This window comes from Stenella coeruleoalba (genome assembly GCF_951394435.1).
Source record: "Stenella coeruleoalba genome assembly, chromosome: 12".
In the NCBI taxonomy this organism is placed as follows: Eukaryota; Metazoa; Chordata; class Mammalia; order Artiodactyla; family Delphinidae; genus Stenella; species Stenella coeruleoalba.
Window position 1 is genome coordinate 49216270 of NC_137158.1, and position 25711 is coordinate 49241980.

Below are 25711 nucleotides of genomic sequence, written 5' to 3' on the forward strand. Positions count from 1 at the left end.
AAAGCCTCTTAGAGTGTTTTTCTTTTAGTGACTGACTTATTGGTGCTAAAACCTATAATTCTTAATTTTTTTATAGGAATATATTCCTAAAAGTAAGTTATCATTTGCTTATCTTATGATTGATTAACAAGATAACAGAACCCTTTAACATGTTTAGAATCTAAATAATTTTAAAATATGAGAAGAAAAGGCTAATCTGTCTCGAATTAACATTTAAGTGTTGGTTTTAGCTGAGGAATACACCAAGAACTGCGGTCAGACATACTTGCTTTGAGGACAAGATCTGAAGCTTGCTGCTGTAAACGTTCTCTGGCTGCTGCTAGTTCACTTTCCACTTCCTTGTGCCTGCTTAATAAGGCCATTTCTCCCTCCTTGGCATCATCAAGCTGTTTTTGAAGAACCTAAGAAAAATCAAATAGCCATTATTAATATGCAAGAATGATGCTAAGCTAAAAAATTCATTTAAACTACGAGCAGCAACTTTCTCTTATTCAAAAGTCACACTTAACAATACCTAGTTTTGAATCTGTATCAGTGACACATAACTTGTTATCTTCATAAGTCATATGACCCAATCATGAAAGGCTATTCGACCCTTTCTAATATATTTAAATGCTGCGCAGATATTAAAAACATACCTATGAAATTTTCTATGCCAAGAAACAAAGAGACTTGCCAGAGAGACTTTTTGGCTTTTTTTTTTAGACTTGTGCCATACCCCTATTTATAAAGCAATCTTAATTTTTTGTTCAGTGTCTGGACATCAACTGATGTGCAGACCCCATCATTAATGGAGGAAAAGGAAAAAAACATAATTAAAGACCAATATTTTAAACTTCCCAAATCACTGGGAAAATATTAACATGTTATTAAAAAATCCTTTCATAAACAATCAATAAGGTTTCAAGCTTATCTTTTTGGGCCTTTCATATCCGAAATTGTTGTAGGAAATAACACTACAGGGTAATAAAGATTACCTTTTCACTGATTTTGTCACAAAAGAAAAGTAGAAAAAAAGCAAAATGGAAAAAAAAAAGTTAAAGTGGTCTAATCAAAAAGAAAAAAAGTGGAAAAAAAAATCCATGTGTTGAATGTAATATTCTTTACTCACCTGAACACTGTTCTCTGCTGTAACAAGTGCTATCTGAAGCTTCTGGCATTTGTCATGAAGACTTCCAGCTTCATCCTGTACCATCTGTAACTCTGTCTTTAATTTTCCTATGGTTTTTCGTAAAATTGCTTCTTGTCCCTGAAATTCTTTTCTAAGATCTGCCTCCTTTTCTTTGCTAGCCTGGAGGCTTTCTGCTGTAAAAAGCTGTGACCTTTTCAAAGTATCCAGCTCATGTTCATAAAAGGACTGAGCTTTACGCAACTTGCCTTCATAATCCTCAATTAGCTTTTTCCGCTCGAGCCTTAGCTCCTCCAGTGTCTTGTTTAAGGCCTCCACCTCCACTCTGTGCAGCTCCTCTGCTTTCTCCTGTCCTTTACTAACTGAGGCACTGTGATCCTGCTGTGACTTCAGCAGCTCTTGGATCTCCCGTCTGTGAGCAGTTCGCAAATCTTCCAATGCCAACCGTTTGTCTTTTTCAAACTGTACTTGGACTTGTCCAAAACTCCGTAATCTTTCCTCAAATTTCCTTCTGATCTCTTCAACCTCTCTAGACATGGTTACTATGCGTTGGACATGCTGGGCTTCTGCACAAAGTTGCATGTCCTCAACTCTGTGCTTATAAGCCTCAAATTCTGTCAAAGCCTGCTGCTTCATTTTTATGTGATCTTCTAATGATGCTTCTAAAACTTGAATCTTTCTCTTAAGGTCTAACTCCTCTGATACTCTGCTTTTATACTGCAATATTTTTTCTCTTGTTTCTGCAAGAATTTGTTGGATTTCTTCTTCATGAGCATCTTTGAGGGCTTGAATTGCAGATTCGTGCTCATCATTTTTAGTGTTCAAAGCATATATTACCTGCATGGTTTTAAAGAAAAAGGGAGAAGAATTCAGTAAACCATGTTATTTTCTAATTGAAGTTAATTCTTTCATTTGGATTGACATTTTTTTCTATGCAGATAACATTGGCTATGGTAAATATTAAATACTAAAACTTCATGCACTGTTTTCGTACTCATAGATTTATTTAGCAAATTTACATAGCCCAATCTTAAAATCTGTACTTGAAGACTTTTTGAGTAGGTTTTTAAAGCATTCAAAATTAAGAATGTTTTCCTAGAAATGAAACAGTGAGGAGGAAAGAGACAAAGGAGGCTACCTGGTCTATGAGAATGGAGTTTTCCTACGGCCCAGTCTAGCTTCCTGGGGACTGTGGTGGGATCAGGAGAAAAGCCTCATGGTAAGTCTCTGCCCTGCACTGGAGGCCTACAGATGAAGGAGGCTTTGCATGAGTGGAAGTTCTAGGCCCTACGTCTTCCCAAAGGCCTCTTTCAACTGCCTAAAGTCTGGTATATTTTAAATTTAGAAATTTCCTTTTCTAATTCCATTATGGTCTGTTTTTAGAGCTGATCCTTTTCACTCCCAAGTGGTCTCCTTACAAAATCCAATTAGTACTTTTGTGCTCACCTATCAAATGTTGTAGTTTTACTCATTGCCTAATTTTCCCTCCGCCTCCAAGCAAGCCAGATTCCTAGAGCCAGAGTGTTCTGAGTACAGGTCTTTATTTTCATTTTTGTCCTTGGGTTTTAATGATTCCATTGAGATTTCCCCACCTTAATTCCAACGACAACATACTCCTTTTATAGTAACACTCCCACTCTCATATGTTCCTTGATGTCCTCCACATAGCCCCACGGTCCAACAGTAATATTCACAACTGTTACTTAAGGCTTAGAGATGTGCCTACTTTCTTCTGAAGTAAAAAAAAAGTAAATATTATACACTCCAGCAAAAATCCAGAGGCTAAAAATCAGCGTCCTGGAACTTCGCTTATTTTAATATGATCTTACTTTGGCTTCAGAAATGAAGTCCAGCACCAAATACTACCTATCTATCTATCTATCTACCTATCTATCTATCTATCGTTGTGTTGGGTCTTCATTGCTGCACATGGGCTTTCTCTAGTTGTGGAGAGCGGGGGCCTCTCTTGTTGCAGAGCACAAGCTCAGTAGTTGTGGCTCACAGGCTCTAGAGCGCAGGCTCAGTAGTTGTGGCACACGGGCTTAGCTGCTCCCCGGCATGTGGGATCTTCCCGGACCAGGGCCTGAACCCGCGTCCCCTCAATTGGCAGGCGGATTCCCAACCACCACGCCACCAGGGAAGTCCCAGCACCAAATACTTTTGCAATTAAGATGAGGAAGTGTTGCCCTTTTTGTAGAGAACTTGTTTATGCAGACTAAGGCAACTGAGACAAACTACCTGGCTCTCCACAGATCCTGGTAACTCCAAATCCTGCTGCTAAATCTAGGCTGTCGCCTGCTAAGCCTGCAGCTACACTGGCAGAAGGCAGAATACACACTGGAGCTACCCCACTGCAGGGGCTTCACTCCCTCCATACAGGGCTTTGTCTTCCACACCCAGTCCCCTGTCCATACACTCAGCTAGGTCTGCTGTATCTATTTTCTTCAGCGTGACTGAGATGTGGTCATACCAAAAGAAAAAAGGTTGAGAGATGGCAAGATTCTACCTGTCTTGCCACAACTACCCTTCTCCTACAAGGGCCACAGGAAAACATGTGCACAGAGGAAAATAAATACTTATTCACAGTGTCTCTCTCTTTTTTAATAAACCTAATTCCAAATTCCACGTTATGTCCCTAAATGGGCTAACACACATCCCCATGGAGGACTCCTTTTATTTACACTTTTAATCTTAAAGGTAGCCTGTAAACCAAGAAAGTTGGGTGGCTTCCTGTTCCCTTCCCTCAGGGTCATACCTGTCTACCACACTGACACCAGAAAAGACTGGAAGGGGCACTACGGAAAAAGACACCAACCAGCTGGAGAGAAGTCCATTTGCCAGAGTGCCTGGAACAGAGCTGGTCGAGCCCACAGGTTGCAGACCTTCCCAGAGCATGTCTGCATGCATTCCCTCTTCATCTTACTAATAAGCACGTGGAAGGAAAAGAGATAATCCCAAGAGATGGGATCCCCAAAGAAAATAAGTCACGCTGTTAGCACTTTGCTCCAGGAAATGATCATGAAAAGGACCAGTCCATGGTGGGATTCTGTATAACTGGTGATGAAAAGGGAGAGGGAAGCAACATGTGAGCCTCCCCTTGCCAACTATTTATTGAAATACTCTTCTCTTTTTTCTAATTTAATTTCCCTCAGTCTTCAAGAGTCAGCTCAAGTTCTGCCTCTTTTAATAAGCCTTCCAAAGCCACCTACATCCATGGGATTCTATCTTTTCTTTATATCCAACATCACCATTTCCTTACCACCACTCATTCCTGAAACTCAGCAAATGTTAGATTGGTTTAATTTGGGGTGTCCTGACAAGGCTGGAAAGCTGTGTGATGATGTTAGCCTAGAAAAGTAGCTGAAGGTACAGAAGCTCAGGAGCACACAAAAATGTGAATAAAAAGGTGAAATTAAAGGGGATCAAGGTTACGAATTAAAGCATTAAATTAAAACAGAATTTAAGTAAACAAAACATCTGATAAATAATAGGGAAATATTATGGTGAGAAGTTCTATTTCATTATATATTCTAATCCAGGGATCAGCAAACTAGAGCCTACAGGCCAAATATGGCTGCTGCTTGTCTTTGTAAATAAAGTTTTATTGGAGCACAGCTAGGTCCATTCCTTTATGTATTGCCTACAGATGCTTTCCCACTACAACAGCAGAGTTGAGTTGTGGAAAAGACCTTATTACCAACTCCTGTCCTAACCTATACATAGCTATCTTACCAGCCAAAACTGGCAGCCAAAAATAAAAAAGTGATTTTGCACTAGCTTTGTTAACTCTCTACTAAACAGTCTAGGCTTTGTACCACTACAACTCATACACTGACAACACCAATTATGTGATTCTGAAAGTATATTACATAAAATAAATACAGTATCATGCTGACCGTATATTTGTATCTTCCAGGAAAGCAACGTTAAAATAAATTTCTAAAACCTTAAAAAAGGAACAATAAAAAGATGGCAAGGACAATAACAAATTAGCAGTGCTCTTAGAAATGACCATATAAAATATACCACTAATTATATTATTTTTAAATGAGAATGCTATATATGAATTTTCAAGTACCTTAACTATACAAAGTATCTTCTAGCTATTCACTTTTCTACATAATTACAAAGGTAACCATTTGTTAGCATCTTTCTCTGATTAATTATTATTTCTCAGACAAAGGTAATATAGATGGTTCTATGTTCTTTGAACACATAGAAGATATATGACTTGAAGTAACAGAATGGACCCAAACTGAATTTTTGACCCTAGGTAAAATAATTTCTCCAAGCTTCAAGTTTCTCAATATTAAATGGAGATTGTATTTATTCTATCCTAGTGACACTGTTATAAGATCAACTTATCATTGACATTTTAAAATGATGTTATATAAATATTGTTAAAAATATAAAGCACTATAAGATACTAAGCCTTCCTTGTTAGTTGTATCATTTATTTATGGAGAGAACGAGACTAATTTTAAAAGAAACTTCAGTAACTGATCATAATCATCCAAAAACTTGGCTATGATTTTCCACATAGAAAAGGAAATTCTCTAATGTCTCTTTTCATAAACTATTTTAAAAGACATTAAGAGCCATTCGCAATTTTTCTGGAACTATGAACATTCATGGAATGGGACAGTACAATCATTTCAGCAATTTCATGCAATTTCACAGTTCCATTTTATGCCAGTGATGCATAAGTTAACTATATAACCCATGATGAGTAAGCAATTGTGAGTAATTTTAATTTTTTCTATGAAGATTTTCAGGTACTCTTACCCACAGATAAAGTGAGAACAATTCTAGATCCTAATTTTAAAAATGCTACTTAGGTAAAAACAAAAGTGTCTGAAATACTTCTCACTGTTGACTGCTATGAACTGAACTGTGTCTCCCCCCAACCCCACAAACTTCATATGCTGAAGCCCTAACCCCCAACATGATGTTATATGGAGATAACAGGAGGTAATTAAGCTTAGACAGGTCATGAGAATGGGGTCCTCATGATAGGACTTAGTGCCTTTATAAGAAGAGACACCAGAGCTCTTGCTTCCTCTCTCTGTCTCCGCCATGTGAGGACACAGCAAGAAGTTCTACAGTATTCTGCTATGGTCGACAGAGCAAATACACTGGCAATATAAATGTTCCCACTAAAAGCTAACTCATTAGTAATAAAGCATGTTCATTGATAAGTATGTTATATTAGCTTAAAATATTTTAAGTGGACCTCAATTGTTGCATATTATACCAACAGGTTTAACCCTGCTAAGGTAAGGGAATCGTTGAATAAATGATGGTACATTCCCATAATGTAAAACCATGAAACCATTAAAAAGCACATCTCATTTAGGAGGATATTTCAAAGAAAAAGCTTGTAGTATAAGGCAAATACACATGCTACTATATACAATAAGATCCAATCGCATACAGAGAAAACAATGAATGTGCATGTGTGTGCAGATGCATATTTAAAGGTGTATTAAGAAATTAACCAAATTTTAACTGAGGATATTCAGTATTTCTAAGCCTTCTGTAATGAATGCATGTTACTACTATAATCAGAAAACAATAAACCATTTTCAAAGACTAACATTAACAGTGCTAAAAGAATGAATCAATACTCGAAATGCCTTAGCTGTAGAAAAACATGACAATGAAAATGAAAACAGAAAGTTAAAGGAACGTTAATTCCAACAGATACCCTTCAAATTTCCTTAAAAATCACTGACTGAAATAAAACTGATTTATAAAAATCATCCTTAAACTTTTTCAAGAATACTGAACATTAATCATTACACTTATAAAAAAGAACATGTATTTTGGAAATGTAAAAAAAATCTAATTACCTAGATAAAGTTTGATAGCTTACTAGCAAATCTTTAATGGTCAATTCCTACTTCATTCATTCTTCCCATCAACAAAAATTTACTGCACACCTGCTATGTGCCAAGACCTACAATCGGCACAACGGTGAACTGGATGCATATGTGTGGTGTCTATTCTCTTGCAGCTTAGTGGAGACTAGCCTTAAAGAAATATTTACTCAATTTGTCAAAGTGAAATATTGATAAGTCTTACAAAGGAGGAGAAATACAAAATGAGTCTTTGCTGGGGTGGGAGTGAGGATGGTAATGTATGAGTTTTCCCTTATTCTGAGTAAAATGCTTCTTTATCTTAACCAGAATCTCTTTTTTAAAAAAATTTTACCGATGTATAGTTGATTTACAATGCTGTGTTAATTTCTGCTGTATAGCAAAGTGATTCAGTTATACATATATTCTTTTTCATATTCTTTTCCATTATGGTTTATCACAGGATATTTTAACCAGAATCTCTTTTAGTCAAAACGTTAAGGGGAAGGCTATAGAGATGGAATTACAGGCTGAAGGAACGGTATGAGCGACAGACACACCGATGGGTGAGCACAGGACTCTGTGAAAGGAAAGATGGGCTCTGGAGCTAGAAAAGTGGACATGGTCCACACTGCAGAGATACTCATAGCTGCTGAGCTGGACAAGATCAAGAGGGAGAAGCTACTGAGGAAGAATGAAGAAGACCGAGGACCAGGCCTTGGGTGGGTTTCCGCGGCGGGAGGAGGATGAGGACCCACAGACAGAGGCCACGTGCTGAGAGAGATGAGCAAGAGTGGAAGCAGGGAATCACAGTCCACGGTGTGAGGGACAGGCAGGGCGTCTTGTCAAAAGCTGCACAAAAGTCAAGAAAAAGGAACACTTAAAGCCCCTGCATTCACAATCTCAGAAATAATCTTTGAGGGAGCACATTCAGTAGAGTGGTGAGGGCAGAGCGAGTGGACAAGTGGATACTGAGTAAATGGAGGCGCTCAGATAGCAGAAAAAAAAACTCCAAGAAATAGTCGGTCAAAGGAAGGAAATACATAGGGACAACTAGGATGATGGCTTAGGGGGCAGCAGCGTCCATTCCAGGGAGAGTTGTTTTGTTTTTTTTTTTAAAGAGGAATTGAAAATGTATCCTAGGGAAGGGCTAATTGTTGTACCAAAGTCATGGAGAAAGTCTGAGGCTAGGATTGCCTGACACAGGCAGAGACTGGCACTGACTGACAGTAGGGAAAAACTCCTCCCGAGAGAGCAAGGTTAAAGAGGTGGAGAGGGAAGACGGGCAGCTCCCGTCTGACTGCTGCATGCTCCTCCGTAACAGGGAGATGAGATCACACTCTTAGAGTGCAGAAGCCATCAGCAGCTTCTCTCCACTGGCCACGGATGATGCTCTTCACCTTGGTGAGGCCAGCTTCAGTCAGTCTTCCCAGTATGTCTGTCTCACGACAGACTCAACCACTCAGCAACCATGAGCAGACCCTGTCATCACTGCTCCTCAGGGTGATGTTTTCCTCTATCTCTTGCTTATTCGAAAATTCTGGATATTTGTTCACTTTCCTTTTCTGATCAATGTCAGAGACAGTCAGACAGACCAACAGAAGAGAGAGAGAGAAAAACTCACCCTCAGAGTATATAAGTACTACATGAGGCACAAGACTACTTAACAAAGCAAAAAGGAGCAATCTCAGATTCGACAATTTTTTTTAAAGTTCTGGTACAATTAATCTATGATAAACAATATATAATGGAAAACAGCCTCTTCAATAAATGGTGTTGGGAAAACTGGACAGCTACATGCAAAAATAAATAATCAAACTGGACTACTTTCTCACACCATATACAAAAATAAACTCCAAGTGGATGTAAGACTTAAATGTAAGATGTGAAACCAATCACAAAACTCCTAGAATAAAATGTAGTTAGTGTGCTTTTTTTTTTTTTTTTTTTCCTTTTTGCGGTCGCGGAGCACTGGCTCCGGACGCGCAGGCTCAGCGGCCATGGCTCACGGGCCCAGCCACTCCACGGCATGTGGGATCTTCCCAGACCGGTGCACGAACCCGTGTCCCCTGCACCGGCAGGCGGACTCTCAGCCACTGCACCACCAGGGAAGCCCCAAGTTAGTATGCTTTTTGAGATCAGTTTTAACAATATTCTTTTTGGATAGTCTCCTCAGCCAAAGGAAATAAAAATGAAAACAAACAAATGGGACTACATCAAACTTAAAAGCTTTTTGCACAGTGAAGGAAACTCAACCAAACAAAAAGGCAGACTACTGAACGGGAGAAGATATTTGCAAACGATCTATCTGATAAGGGGTTAATATTCAAAATGTACAAATAACTCATACAACTCAACATCAAACAAACAACCCGATTAAAAAATGGAAAGAAGACTTGAATGGACATTTTTCCAAAGAAGACATACAGATGGCCAAGAGACATAGAGAAGATACTCAACATCACTAATCATCAGGAAAAGGCAAATCAAAACCGCAGTGAGATATTACCTAACACCTGTCAGAATGGCTATTACCAAAAAGACAACAAATAACAAGTGCTGATGAGAATGTGAAGAAAAAGGAACCCTTGCACACTGTTGGTGGAAATGCAGATTGGTGCAGTCACTATGTACCGACGCACAGTGAAAGCAGTAAGAAGGTTCCTCAAAGAATTAAAAATTGAACTACCATGCAATGCAGCGATTCTATTTCTGGGTATTTTTCCAAAGAAAACAAAAACACTGATTCAAAAAGATATATGCACCCCTATGTTCACTGCAGCATTGTTTACAACAGCCAAGATGCCACCTAAGCGCCCATCAATATGTGACTGGATAAAGAAGATGTGGTACACCCACATACCCATCCACTCAGCCCTAAAAAATGAAATTAAAAACAATTTTATTTTATATTGGAGTATAGTTAACAATGATGTGTTAGTTACAGGTGCACAGCAAAGTGATTCAGTTATACCCATACAAGTATCCATTCCTTTTCAAATTCTTTTCCCATTTATGTTATTACAGAATATTGAGCCAAGTTCCTTGTGCTATACAGCAGCGCCTTGTTGGTTATCTATTTTAAATATAATACTGTGTACATGTCAATCCCAAACTCCCAATCTATCCCTCCCCTCCTGCATTTTCCCCCTGGTAACCATAAGTTCGTTCTCTAAGTCTGTGTTTCTGTTTTGTAAATAAGTTCATTTGAAACTTATTTACAAAATGAAATCTTGCCATTTGAGACAACATGGATGGACCTAAAGAGTATCATACTAAATGAAATAAACCAGACAAAGACAAATACCATATCATTTCACACATGTAGAATCTAAAAAAACAAAACAAAGAACAAATAACAAAACAGAAACAGACTCACAGATACAGAGAACAAGCAAGTGGTTGCAGGGTGGGGCAGGGCCGGGGGTGGGGGTGGGGTGAGTGAAATAGGTAAGGGAGGTTAAGAGGTACAAACTCCCAGTTACAAAATAAACAAGTCGTGGGCATGAAATGTACATCATGGGGAATATAGAAAATATTGTAATAACTTTGTATTATGTCAGATGGTAACAGACATCATTTTGTAACATAGAAATACCGAATCACTATATTGTGCACCTGGAACTAATGCAGTGTTGTAGGTCAGTTATACTTCAATTAAAAAAACAGATCTCATACATTTTAAACAAAGGAAGAACTTCCCTGGTGGCGCAGTGGTTAAGACTCTGCGCTCCCAATGTAAGGGGCTCGGGATTCATTCCCTGGTCAGGGAACTAGATCACACATGCCACAACTAACAGTTCGCATGCCACAACTAAGGAGACCATGAGCCACAACTAAGGAGACCATGAGCTGCAACTAAGACCTGGCGTGACCAAATAAATAAATATTTTTTAAAAAGCAGCCCTAAACACAGGAAGAATATGTTTCTATAATTCTGTTTTTATTATTAAGCACTCAGATACAATTAGCAAAAGGTTACTTGGTCCTTAAGCCACCAAAGTTAAAGAATATTGAAAAGAGTCTCTCAAACTTCTCAAAAACAGTGGGTTATTGACCTCTGCCATATAGGGTCTGTTCTATCTGTTCTAGAGCAATAACACAGACCAGAGAACTCTGCACCTCAATTTACATTCAATGGCACTCCCAGACCAGCTTTACAAGTAAATGTTTCACAAATTATTAAATATAACTGATGAGCTCTAAGTAGCTAACTTAGAGAATCTAATGTTTCTATAAAATGGTTCACTTTTTGGAACCTATTATTAGCATCCTTAAGGGCATGTTAATCAAATGCATTTAAAATGTGTTTTAGAGGTGATGAAATTGCACAAATCCATCCATATTTCACTATTCTACTGATGATCAATAATAGCATATATTTATGCTACCTAGGTTATAGGATTAATCATTGCAATGTAAGAAAAGTTTACAGAACTGAATTCAAGAACTAGCCTCAAGCAGCTCCATGCTAGCAAAATGAGGTGGAAAAAAGGAAAAAAATAAAATGAGGTCACAAATGACCATTCATCCTGAAGAAAAAAAACAAGAAGCAAAACCCATAGAACATCATTTAGTGTAAAATAAGTATCTGAAAGAAAAAAATCCCAAACTCATACAGCACTAAGCATGTGCATGCGTGCACGCGCGCACACACACACACACACACACACACACACACTTTTTTCTGAACCATCTGAAGATAAGTTCCAGGTACTTGTCACCCCTAAATACTTTAGTATATATTTCCTAAGATCAAAGACAATAGCACTATTATACCCAAGAAGTTCAGCCTAATGGAATATTAACTAATATACAGACTATATTCAGGTTTACCAAATTATTCCAATAATAAAATTTATAGCAGCTTTTCTCTATCAGTGCAGATCCAATCAAGGATCCCACACTGTACTGAGTCTTCAGTCTCCTTTAATCTGAACATTGACATTTTTGAAGAGACCAGGCTGGCTGTCTTGTAGAATACATATGATACAGACTCATAGAATTATGTCAAGTTCCTCTTTGTGGAAATTTTATGTTGTGCTTTCTCAATCCACCCTATTGGTGATTAGAGTACTTAATACCACATTATGAGGGCACATTTATCAGTCTTCTTTTCAACTATTACTCTTTCCCAACCTTCTTCCAACCCACTGTTCCTTTTTCATGATGTCCTTCCTACTCAGTTTAAAGAAACGAGAAAAAAATGACGAAACGAATTTAATTTTGTTTAAAAAGGTTTAGTCCCTATGAAAACCCATCCTACCTATACGTGACAAGCCCTCCAAAGGGGCTGCCTGAATAGTAAGAGCTCCCCCTGTGGGCTACCTGTCCAAAGGCCAAGCATGAACTGCTCGTAACTCTGAGGGGATTTTTTAAAGAGGCTGAGAGAACGGTGAAGAAACAAGGCAACTGGCAGGCTAGGTATTTAGAGAGAATTTTAACAGTCTTTTGGAATATGATATGAGATGTAAACCTTTTAACCCATATGCTCACAAAATATTAAGCCACATATTCATTTGCCATTATTAACTATGGAACTGGACCTACCAGGAAGATTCACAGAATATGTGTAGTTCAAGGTGAGTGGAAGGGGAACAGATGCTACCCATATACAGTAGTTTACTCCTAGCAATGAATTACTTCCACGTTTTTCTTTTCTTGGTCCAGTTTCTTTTGTTATAAGTTAGAAAAAAAAGTTTTTTAAACAAAGTCTGTTCTTCATTCATTATGTAATCAAATTAATTCCAACAACAGACTTATGTCCAAACAAAACATTTACGAACCAGTTAACAAAATAAAAAGCTCATCTGGATTTATTTAAGCCAAAGGCACTATAAAACTCTAAATTAAAAAGACCTTTGGGTAGTACGGCCCGGCCGTCCGGCCATCGGAGGGCGCAGGGCGCATGCGCTGTGCGGCCGGGGGCGGGGCAGCGCCGTCAGGCTCGGTCGGGCAGGGGCCGGAGCTCGGTGCGGAACCGCAGGGCCAGCGGGCTGCCGACGGTGGCCTAGGTGGCCGGCCGAGTACTTAGGATTTCACGTATTTTTGCTGAACTTACACACACACACACACACACACACACACACACACACACACACGCTTGGGATGATGGATTAAGAAGAACATTGAAATTCTGTGAAAAGTTTCAAATTGGAGCATACTGGATTTTCATCCTAGTCCAGCAGCTCTGCTGCTCACTTAAATACAGATGAATGAAGACCCCATTCGGGAAGACACCTGGCCAGCGGTCCAGAGCTGATGCAGGCCATGCTGGTGTATCTGCAAGCATGATGAAGAAACAAACATCCCACAAAAAACACCGGACCAGTGTGCGGCCGAGCAAACCTGTTTCCCAGCCCCGGAGGAACATCGTAGGCTGCAGGATTCAGCATGGGTGGAAAGAGGGGAATGGCCCCATCACCCAGTGGAAAGGAACCGTTCTGGACCAGGTGCCTGTAAATCCTCTGTATCTTATAAAATACGATGGATTTGACTGTATTTATGGACTAGAACTTAATAAAGATGAAAGAGTTTCTGCGCTTGAAGTCCTCCCTAATAGAGTTGCAACATCTTGAATCAGTGATGCACACCTAGCCGACACGATGATTGGCAAAGCAGTGGAGCACATGTTTGAGACGGAGGATGGCTCTAAAGACGAGTGGAGGGGAATGGTCTTAGCACGAGCTAATGAACACATGGTTTTACATCACCTATGAAAAGGATCCTGTCTTGTACATGTACCAGCTCTTCGATGATTATAAAGAAGGTGACCTTCGCATTATGCCCGATTCTAATGATTCACCTCCAGCAGAAAGGGAACCGGGAGAAGTTGTGGACAGCCTGGTAGGCAAACAAGTGGAATATGCCAAAGAAGATGACGCTAAAAGGACTGGCGTGGTCATTCCTCACGTAGAAGCCAAACCACCTATTTCATCAAGTTTGATGATGATTTCCATATTTATGTCTACGATTTGGTGAAAACATCCTAGATGTCATCACGGACTTTGCCAAATTTGTGGAACTATTAAATGTATAATTTGTAGACATAAAGACTTGATTGCTTTCCAGTTTAATGAAAGCTTATATGTCCCTGTGAAGCCACAATCTCTGCCAGCAGAACTGGTTTTGTTCTGAATAGTACAGATTTAGGTGAACACAAAGCATTTTGCGTAAGGAACTCCTTCCTCTTAAAAGAAGCCTATCCGTTTGGAAGGGACTTACAGGCAAGTCCGGTAAAAGTTAAGCTAGTATCACAGTCATTTAAAACTGCAGTAGATCTTATCCACTTTCCCCTTCATGCTTAACACTCTTATTCTGCTGCCACAATGCAAGCATAGTTTGGTATTTTTGTTATTGCTTTTTTTGAGATATACATGTATCTATATCTACCTACCTATCTATATCTGTGTGTATACATACATAATGTATATGTACATACAAACAGATCTGTGTGTACACACACACGCACTGCATAGGCAGTCCTTTCTTTGTGGGTTGGAGTGGGGCTTACATAATTTTCTCCAGTTTAACAGGAGTGCTGACCCAAGCCGTTTGTATTCAGTGTATTTAGTGTATTACTGCTGTTTATTCAAAATTAAATTTGGGCACAGGAAGCACATCGGGACATTCAGCTTATTTTGAAAGTCAAGTTCAGAGCACCATTTCAGTCTGGAGGCTTTAAAGTGTAAATTCAAATATGAATCACCTGGGAACATTTAATTACCCACATTAGAATTTTACAAAACAGTTAGAAATCTGGGTAAAAGGCTGCCTTTAATTCTAAGCTTTGTACATTATTTGTTTACATTTTTTTTATCATAAATACTTCTTTTTAAGCAAAGCCCAGGTACTTGGTCCACACAGTGTAATGCAGGTGTATTTTGGATGGCACATTTGGTCCATTATTTGTATAAATTAGTAATCTGGATTTTAGCACATGGATTTAAAAGGCAACAGTGTATCAGTGGTTTCTGTGTATTTGGTAAGTTCCTGGAAGAACATAGTGCTTTTATATTAGAAATGTAAGTTTAAGAATGGCGGTGTTGCCTTTTAACAAGTTCTCTGGGATACCTTTATTTTTATTACTATTATTACTGATATATGATTATGGTCAGAAGGCTTTTCCCCTCAAAGAGTGACTAGACAAACAACAGCTTGAATTCCTGACACCTCTTGTGGTGCTGTATGTTCTTGCTCATGGCGTGCTGCCCATGTGGATTCATTCCATTTGGTGGGTCCTACCACATCAGGGTCAGTCACCTGCACTGGCTTGTGGGTGCGACTGATAGCAGCCCTTAGCCATTGAATCCTTTCCTGCAAGTTGTCCTTAACTAAAATAGAACTGCAAAAGTGGTTCGTTTAGAAGCAAAACGTCAGTCTATCACTTTGTTTTGGATGGTCCCTGGCAGTTTGAAAGCTAGGACAAAGATGGTTTGTGAAACCAGTCTTGTGGAGATTGAAAATCTTACCTAAGATTTGGGCAGAAAGCTTAAATGCATATGAATCTCAGCCAAACACCAGGTCTGTGTGACGTCCGTCATGGCTGTTCTTGATGTTAAGAGATTCTGTAGTTTCAAGGCCGCGCTATGCGAGGTTTGTGTGATGCCCATTTTCGCCTTCAGGAAGGCTGTGCCTTGTTGTGCTGGTGGGTGGTAACCTCGCTCACCACGTAAATACAGCACCCCACTTCTCTCCAGCATGCCCAGTGCCTCACCGAGGGCAGCCAGGGGTGAGCTTCTCCATGCAGTGGGTACCCAGGTCTTAGATGTTCCTCCTGTGCTTGAAACAAGTGTCATGCTACAGATCTGTCATCCGTTCTCCCGGTGGCTCTTGTAAGAGTTCCTGCATGTGAATCTCAAGGCTGAGCAGAGCTCCCCGTGCCCAAGTGGACATGTGTGGCCCAGAGAGGGAGTTGTCCAGCGTGCACTGCGTGAACAGGACACAGTGACTTCAGACTGAAAAACAAAGTCCTTTGGAGGTATCCTGAGGGTTGGGTCAGTTGAAACATTTCTGGCATTACTTAATGACTTGCATTGTGGTTTTGCTGCAAGTACCTTTAGCAACTTTTAATACCCGTGATCTCTCTAGATGAATGTGACGTGTGATTTACTATCATCATTATTTTAATCACTGTTCCATTTATTGCCTTTAGGGTTGAAGGAGGGGGAAGGGTTTTTTGTTGTTGTTTTTCCTTTTTTTTTCCCCATTCTTTTTTCTTTTGGTGGCCTAAACCACACTTCCTGATGCCGTGACTAACTCTGCTCCCCGGCCGAGTATTTCAGCCTTCGTCTAGGCTCATGTTTCAGATCTGCATGCGTTGCTTGCATTTTCCTGGTATCGGAATGTTGGTTCCTTGTTCTAGGAATACAACATTAATTTCTAAAATTATCATGGGACTTGTGACAACACAAGACATGAAACTCTGTATAAAATGTATTGGCCTTTCTCATTGACCTGCTGTAGTATTATTGTGTCGTGTGTGTATGCGTGTGTGATGTCTGGCTGCCATGTAAAGCTTCAAAGGAAAACCTTAAAAGCAGACCATCCTTTTTTGCGTGCTCTATTCTAAGTAGAATGTTCAATGTAACTAACTAAAATTGCATGTTAAATATATTTCAGTTTTTTCTTTTCTTTGTTTTTATTTGTTTTCAGTTTCTGTATATTTGCTTCATTGTGCCGTTTTAGTGGTTGTAGGATAAAGATGCACTGGTGAAGCAAATGTAGTGCCAACAGAAGGTGATTTTCCAGTTGTGTATGTCCTGCAGCATTTGAAGGGACTGTGCATTCTTAAAACAATCACAGTTGCTTCTAAATCAGATTTCATTTCTATTATTGTTTTACGTGCCAAACCCCGAAAGGCATTGGTCTTGAATCTCTGAACGCTGTGGACCCATTAGAAGACTGTTTTGATTGTCACAAATCGTAGTGCCTGAAAACATTCTTCAAGCTGACTGTCTTAAAAAAAAAAAAAAGAAAGAAAGAAAGTTCTCCAAAGACAAGACAGGAATTATTGTAACAGAAAATAATTACGGTCGAAATGTCTGTGGTTCCTTGGAAATGCTGCGCTTTTTGTATTTTCCATCATCAGTGCAGTTTGAACGAATGTGTATAGTTCAGAGGTCTCTGTGTTCGCATTTTAAAATTAGGTAAATGACCTCATCTTTCAAGCTTGAATTCATTTTTAATTTTATTTTATACAATGTGTAGACAGTTCCCTGTTCTCTGCATTTAGAAGTATAAACAATATAAATCTGTTAATGCTGTAATTTTTATAATTATGATGTAACTCTATCCTATCCTTAAAACATTTAAAACAAACCCTTTATGTGCAAAAATAAATAAATAAAAATTTAAAAAAATAAATAAAAAGACCTTTGAAATCCAATTGCTTTGGGAAAGAATTACCTTTAAAGATATGTTTGTTCTATGTATTTCTATAATGATTGTTAGAAGAATCTTTTTAAAAATATAAAGTCTAATAACATTGGAGGTATTTTCCTTGATGGTAATAGAGAATACATCTGTTTCTCCAAGAAAAATTTAACTTGACTTTTGAAATAGCAAACAGAAGTCTTATTATAAGGCTTATTATTTAAGGTCCATGCAATGGGATCTGTGCTACCAAACCTTAACCAAAAAAAAAACAACAAAAAAAATCAATCAACAAATTTTGAGTGAATGCCTTACTATGTTCTCAGCACTTTTTAAATATGCATTATGATAAAGAAAAGTATACATGTTCGTACTTAATCTTACTTAAATAGAACTGCTGAACACACACACAAACTTAACAGCAGACAATTTTAGATAATACACGTAAAGTGTCAAGCTGTTGAGTACAGAATACTGTATATATAGCATGAGAGGTTTTCAGTAGAGGAACTGGATGAAGACTGCAGTAAACAGAAAGGCTTGAAAGGACAAAGGCCGGTGGAGAGAACTGTGAAGAAAGCAACCTGAGTTAAGGCACAAGACAGGAATGGTTTTGGCGGGTGGCTGGTATGGTCAGATAATCCTGAACAGAGAGACGCGTGAGTGCCAGGGAAAGCCAGAGTAGAGTCAAAAAGTTCCCGGTGATGCGTTTTGTCCCTGCAATTTAACTGGGAAACGAGTCTCTCTAAGAATTTTAGAGATTTAGAATCTATACATATTTTTCGGTCTGTATGCTCACAGTGGTGCTGGACAATGATTCTAAGACATACATGTCTTTTCCCCCATATTTAAACATCTCGTAAGTTGAGAAGAATCTTATAATCAATTGTGTATCACAGATGGACAGCATTTTTTCCCTCTAAGTGGTACATAAAACAATGATGCATCTTAAGAATCAACCAAAAAAAACCATAAAAAAAAAAATTCTTCTCTGTAACCTTAAAAAAAAAAAAAAAAAAAAGAATCAACCACCACCACGAATCAAGAGTGCTATGAAGTCATCAGAACAAACGAATGAGTAAAGGCTTTTATGTTTAAAGTAGAACATAATCAATTCTCAATTCCACAAAAAATTGTCTGAACCTCTTGCTCACAAGGAACAGAAGAAACCTGAGGGTCTACAGTAGGAAAGCGCAGGAACAAGTCTAAATTGACTTTCTTAACACAGAAAGTGAAGATGAGTCCAAGCCAGAGAGACCAGAGGATATAAGGCAAATGCAGAAATAGTAAATTATTCGTCAGAGTACAAGCTGTAAAACCTAAATGCTGAGAGAGAGAAATGCCATTGAAAAGCAAGTTGAATTGTCCAGCAGAGTGCTAGAAAACACGGGGTAAAACCAGGGGCTGATGATAAAGAGGTTGTTTCCAAGTTTGTCAAGAGCAGTTAAGCCCTCAGGTCATCACTTGTACCAAGCAGTTAACCCTCCTCTATGCTGGTAAAAAAACAGAAGAGAAGTGAATGGGGAAAATGAGCGGGAGCAGTTCCAGCCTGGGGAACCAGAGGAGGGCAGGTGATAAGGCATGAAACTAAGAGCAGAGAATTCAGTGAGAGCCACGGACTGGGAGACGATATTTGCAAAAGACATCTGATAAAGAATTGCTATCCAAAATATACAAAGAACTCTTAAAACTCAACAATAAGAAAATGAATAACCTGATTAAAAAATGGGCAAAAGATCTGGACACCTCACCAAAGAAGATATGCAGTAGTAAATAAGCATATAAAAAGATGCTCAACATCACATGTCATTAGGGAATTGAAAATTAAACAGTGAGTTACCACTGTACACCGGTTAGAATGGCCACACTCCAGAACACGGGCAACATCAAATCCTGATGAAGAAGTGGAGCAACAGGAACGCTCATTCACTGCTGGCAGGAATGCCTTTCAAAGTGGCTGCACCATTTTGCAGTTGAGCAGTTTCTGACAAAACTAAATGCTCTCTTACCATATGATCTGGCAACCTTGCTATTTGGTGTTTACCCAAATAAGCTGAAAACTTATGTCCACATAAAAACTAGCACATGTATGTTTTATAGGAGCTTTATTCATAATTGCCCAAACTTGGAAGCAACCAAGTTATCCTTCAGTAGATGAATGGATAAGTAAACTGTGGTATCTCCAGACAATGGGATATTATTCAGCACTAAAAGGAAATGAGCTATCAAACGATGAAAAGACGTGGAAGAAATTTAAATGCGTATTATTAAGTAAAAGAAGCCAATTGAAAAGGATACATACTGTATGTATATGACATTCTGGAAAAGACAAAGCTATGGAGACAGTAAAAAGATCAGTGGTTGCCAAAAAGGAGGGAGGGATGAAAAGGCAGGGCACAGAGGATCTTTAAGTCGGTGAAAGTGTTCTGTATGATACTATAATAGTAGTAGTCATTACACAGTTGTCAAAATCTATAGAATATACAGCACTAAGAGTGAACCTTAACGTAAACTATGTATTTGGGGTGTTTATGTGTCAATGTAGGCTCATCAGTTAACAAAGTTATCCATCTAGCGCAGGATGTTGATAGTGGGGAAGGCTGTGTCCATTAGGGGAGAAGGGTATGTGGGAATTCTGTACTTTCTGCTCAATTTTTCTGTGACTCTAAAATTGCTCTAAAATATAGCCTATTAATAAAAACTGCAGCCTGTACAGTGAGTCCCCATTCCCCTTCCCTCCCTAGATGCCAAATGCCAGGAGTCAGGCTTAGAACAGGCCCCTGGCAGCAGACTAAAGAACCCTCTGGAGGAAGTGAACCACTCAAAGCAAAAAACCTAATCATAATGACATTTGGGTGTGTGTGCTCAATTAAAAAAATCATCTGAGGGGCTTCCAGTTTCTATGCAGGATGCAGAAAGATGAAAAGAGCAATGCTCCTCAGTAACAACTAAAAATACCAAACAACCTACAAAATCGTAAGTTTTCTTGAACCTATCAAAGAGCTGAAATCACAACACTCCTCCTGGCTTTAAATCTAAGACAAGCCTCCCAGGACACACAGGACACAAACTTACGGCAGAGCACAGACGTAAGATGAGGCTCTCATACAAGTGAGTAAGAAGAATTCAGCTAAAATTTATAACAAGCTGTTAAGAGTAGAGCATGGGCTTAGCTAAACCACTCCACAACATTGCTGCCTCAGCATGCATTTTGTGTGGCCAATCGGCCTGCAGGGCCTTGAACTGATACTATCCTCTCCATCTAGCATGCATGCCCTAGAAAACAGCCCACGGGCTTGTAAGTAAATGGAAGTTCCTGATGTGACTCCCCCAGCTGCCCTGGTGATTGTCAGTCTCCCCCACCTCCCAGGGTCTTCCTCTTGTGCCCCTTGGATAAAAACAGGCCCCTGAGAAGCTTACCAACCACCTCCCCCCTCCTTTTTGGTTTGAATCGACCAATCTGGCCTTAGCCTGGGATCCCCCGAAGTACTCCCCCTGGATCCACCCCCGATCGCTGCCTACACCCTGCCTTAACCTCCCTCATGGCCCCTTAAGGTGTGCCGTGTACCTCCTCCAGGACCTGTAAAGTAATCAATTCGATTTCAATTCTCTTGTGGTCTTTTATTGAACCATCCATCAAAAATGTTAACAAATGTTAATTTAACAAAGTTAAATTAACAAATTTAACAAAGTTACAAATGTTAATTTAACAAAGTTACAATGGGCAAGTGTGAGAACACAGAACCCACGAATGCCACAGGCACACGGGACTGCGCACACTCACAAGCTCTCAGCCACGACCTCAGTGGGTGACCACAAGAAAGACTGGGGACAGGGCAGAAAACAAGAGAAAGCCTTCCTCCATGCAACAGGCCAGCCAGCCTCAGCTGAAAAAGCACAAAACCCCACCCAGATCCTTATCATCTAAGGAACAAGAGCCGTAAGCTACCCGGGTAAGAGCAACCAACCTTGTTTCCCCATTGGCCCTACCTCCCCCCTCCCCCCAGGGCACAGGTGATAACCAACCGAGTCTGGGGAAAGAGAAAAAGAGTAAAACCTTTTGGGCAAGGGTGAAAATGAAAACAAAACATATCAAAACTTCTGAGACGCAGCTGAAATGGACTGGCAAACTGCAGCTTGTTTCTTATAAATTTATTTATGTATTTATTTATTTTTGGCTGCGTTGGGGCTTCCGTTGCTGTGCCTGGGCTTTCTCTAGTGGTGGCGAGCGGGGGCTACTCTTTCGTTGCGGTGTGCGGGCTTAAGGCAAGTGAAACCATAAGTGACATTCCTTCCTTCATCTACTCATCTTCCATGGCTCTGTGGTCAAAGAACCATCTCAAAGACCCATGGAAAAGAAAATTAGCTCCTAATTACAGAGAAGCTAGGAAACCCTTGCTATATTGATAAAAATAAATCAAGAGTAAAGGAAGGCTTGTTCCTCTCTTCCACTCACCAACACAAAATGCTATTACTGTCCATGAGTCTCTCAAAACTTCTTTTTTTGTTTTATTCTTCTAATTAGATCAAGGAAAGAGACCCTAATAGAAACTAGCCTTTTTTTTTAAACCACTTACTGGCTTCTAGTTGTTTCTCCTCCTCCTAGCTGCTGAGCAGCTTACATGATCATCTTATAGGGCTGGCTCTTGCTCAGGTCTCCTCAAAAAGCCACTCTGGCAACACTCCCTGCCCTACCAAACCCTATTTCTCCAGTAGAAAAATCACCCACAGGGATTTCCCTGGTGGCGCAGTGGTTAAGAATCCGCCTGCCAATGCAGGGGACATGGGTTCGAGCCCTGGTCCGGGAAGATCTCACATGCCGCGGAGCAACTAAGCCTGTGAGCCACAACTACTGAGCCCTCGTACCACAACTACTGAAGCTCGTGCGCCTAGAGAAGCTCCGCAACAAGAGAAGCCATCACAATGAGAAGCCCACGCACTGCATTCTGCAGCTTGGACTTGGAGGAGTCGGAATACTAGTGGAGAGGGAATGTGGAGTAGGCTACAAAAATGGCAAAGGAGACCAGAGTGCCTGCCATCCTCATTCACAGACAGACGATGCATAAGGCACCACAATGAATTTAGTAATGAGAATGGCAAATAACAAAGCTGCAACAAAAAAGATTTCCTATATTTTCAAGCTCAACTCAAACCATCTTCTCAAATACAATGAACAATTGTTTTTTAAAAAACATTTATACTGCAAAAATCTGGATTAGGGAAGTAGATAAGTATTTCATAACTAATTATGTTTTTCTCTGAACCTTTGCCAATACTCGTGTTCTCCCTGGAATGTCTTCCTCTTGTTATGTCCAATTATCAAAAACTATCTTTTTAAAAAGTTGTATGTTCTATATATTTTCTGATTACTAAAGTAATCTTTGTGCCTCGTAGAAAACTTGAAAAATATTGGGCTGACCAAAAAGCTTGTCTGGGTTTTTCCATAAGATGTTATGGAAAAACCTGACTGAACCCAAACGAACTTTTAGGCCAACCCAATAGAATAGATAAAAACAACAACAAAAAAAAAAAGGAAAAAATATTTGTCACCCTTTATCCTATTACAATTACCTTTTTTTTTTTTTTCACCTCTCTCCTTATAACAGAATTTTATAAGAGATTGGAAACAGGGAACAAAGTACAAAGAAGAATGAAAATCACACTAATACTTGTAACCTAAGAAGTCAGAAAAAGTTGTGTCTATGATGGAAAAGGTATACTTTGTAAAGTTAATTCTACCAAGTTGATCCTCGGATGAACAGACAATTTTGTAGTAATTGTTATGCCCACCAAATAAAAAATTACCCAAATACACCATAACTATGCACCATAGTTTTTATGATACCCATCCAACTTCCTGTAGTATTGCTCTTCTCCATTTCTACTTTTCTTCTCAAAGGAATTTCAGTCAGAGACATGCATAATATATAATACACTAATCAATACTGTCAAAACTGAAGTGGTAAGGCTATGTAAAAGTATTTTTAAATCTACCATAATATCACCTCTATTCCAACCAGCATATGAATCCTAGGGAGACCTACAATATGTAGGTTCCTATAATATTTTGAACATATCTCCACTACGGTACTTATTTAACGTGATATAATATATCCCATCCCCATAAAAATCTATTTTTTATCCTATATTTAGAGCCTTTGCAATAACTGGATATATAAGGTATCATATGTAAATGTGTATTGGGCAGTATTAGTGAATTGTTAACCAACATTTTAACTCAAGTCCTAGAAGGTTCTGTATCAGATATACAAAACAGGATAATAATAATATTCCAAAGATCCTGTGCTGTGGAAACAGGATGAAGAGTAAAGTGTCATCAGCCAGGAAGAAGGAAGATGAAGCCAGTGTAACATTCCTGCAGCTGACAAGTACCTTCTTTTCAGGAGGTCCAGGCAGGAAGCTGATTCTTCTACAATTTTCCTGCTTCTTACTTCAAGAAGCAGTACATCAAAAGCATGCATTCCCTGTGCCACATATCAAGAGAGTGAAGCCATTATGACTGGCATGTCTCCAGTATTTGGGAGAAGCCACGTCAGACCCCAATCCTTTTTTTTTGGGTCCCAGCCCTACTCTTGCATACTCCAATAATGTGCCTCTGAATGGCCAGGAATGCAGAAAAGATATTAAGAAGAGTGAATGTCACTACAACAATTACCTGGTACATCACAGGATCCACAAGACTGTAGAATCTTTATTGGTAAGAATATTCTGCCACTGGATGGAGAGGTGGAGTTAGAACAGGAGGGCTATAGTGTGTTATCTTGTCTGGCCACTGGACTCAAATAAGTAGGCGTTTGAATAAGGGCTTGGATGTCAGCAAAATTCAATAAGGTGAGTCATGTAAGATTGGAATAATATTATTCCATACAACATACACTAAGCTCTTTAGAACCTGGTTGAATTTGGGGAGACACCCTCCTTGAAAAATCAGAGCCTTCAGAGCCAGTGGCCCTATACAGAGGCCCAGGTCCCCAGACACCAGTGTTGAAGACTCAGGTCCTGAGCTGGGGTATGGACTCCTGAATAGCTCCTGAGGTACAATCAGTCTCTCAGACTGGGCCCTCCACTATGTCAGCCCTTGACTAACCCTTATGTACTCTAAGTCACGTATTCCCTTGCTCAAGCATAATTCAAGGACTTAAAATAATATTATCTGTTTTGGATGTAGACAACTATATTATATTTTTCTCATTTCCTCGTTTTACACCTAAATATGCTATTTAGAATGAAAATATACAAATGTGTCACCTAAGAGTTCTTCCTTCTCTTTTCCTCACCTCCCACATGAAGTTGTTGTTAAGTCCTATCAGTTATACTTACAAAATATATCATGAATCTCTGCAGTTCTCCATCTCCACTGCAACCACCCTAGTGCAAGCCACCATCACCACTGGCTCCAGAGCAAGGGCCACTGCAGTGGTCTCTTCAATGACCTCCCGGCTCCCATTTACGCTGTGCTGCAATCCATTCCTCACTCAACAGCCAAAGTGGTCCTCTCAAAATATAAATCATAACTAACCCTTGCTTTCAACCCTCTAATAGTTTTCCATCACACACATACAGGGAAAAAAAAAGCCAAAATCCTTTTCTGTGGCCTTCAAAGTTGTACTTGATCTGGTACCCACTCCTGACCTAAGCCTAAAGCCACTTTCACCAAAGGAATCAACAAACATACCACCAGAGACAGGTCAGGAAGCAGCAGTAGCTGAGAGAGACCAACTGTGTAGCTGTGTTGAGAGAGGTTTTGTGTAAAACTCATGGGGCATCTGAATTTCTATATACTGAGTTTTCTTAAAGGAAGTACCCCAATATAATGAATCAATCAAAAGTCAAGGTACCAACACTTCACAGAATTCAATAAACATGCCTTTCTTTGTACGTAACGGAGAACCAGTGAAGGATTTTAAGCAGAGAAATAACTAGATCTGACTTGCATTTTAGAAACTGAAATTCTGGTTGCCTTGTGGAGGATATATGCAATGGGAGGAGACTAAAGAACAGTGAAAATGCATCACAATAACTCAGGAAACAGCCTGAGGTTCCTACACAAATCTTGATGGGGAGGGATGAGACCTGACTGAAGAGCTGTTCAGGAGGTCAGACATAGCATGAGAATCTGGTGGTTGATTCAAGGTGGGAGGAGAGACACCCTCTCCGAGTTGTTCAGTCTGTCAAGGAGGTTATGGACCTCTACAGATTTTATTCTAGCTTCAAGCAGGGCTCATATCTGACGAGTTACAGGGACTCGTATGGCACCCCTCACTGAGATTACTCACATGCTCCCCGCCCCACTGGCGATCTCTGGGCTGGGATGGGATGTAACGCAGGA

The 25711-nt window shown here is 39.5% G+C and overlaps 1 protein-coding gene and 1 pseudogene across 4 annotated transcripts in view; one reads left to right on the top strand and one right to left on the bottom strand.

The window, feature by feature from the left end:
• FAM184A (family with sequence similarity 184 member A) overlaps positions 1-25711 on the bottom strand; it is a 120483-nt gene that overhangs the window by 61591 nt on the left and 33181 nt on the right. For all 3 annotated transcript variants that reach the window (XR_013830837.1, XM_079939503.1, XM_079939502.1), the window contains exons 2-3: positions 1112-1966; positions 266-401 (exon numbers count right to left, since the gene is read on the bottom strand). Coding sequence is in view for 2 of the 3 variants with exons in the window: in XM_079939503.1 (XP_079795629.1) it covers positions 266-401; positions 1112-1966 (991 nt within the window). In the remaining variant the exon portion in view is untranslated. The remainder of the gene's footprint in view (positions 1-265; positions 402-1111; positions 1967-25711) is intronic.
• LOC307195245 (spindlin-1-like) lies at positions 13090-14109 on the top strand (annotated as a pseudogene). The gene has a single exon. The product of its transcript is annotated as a spindlin-1-like (transcript).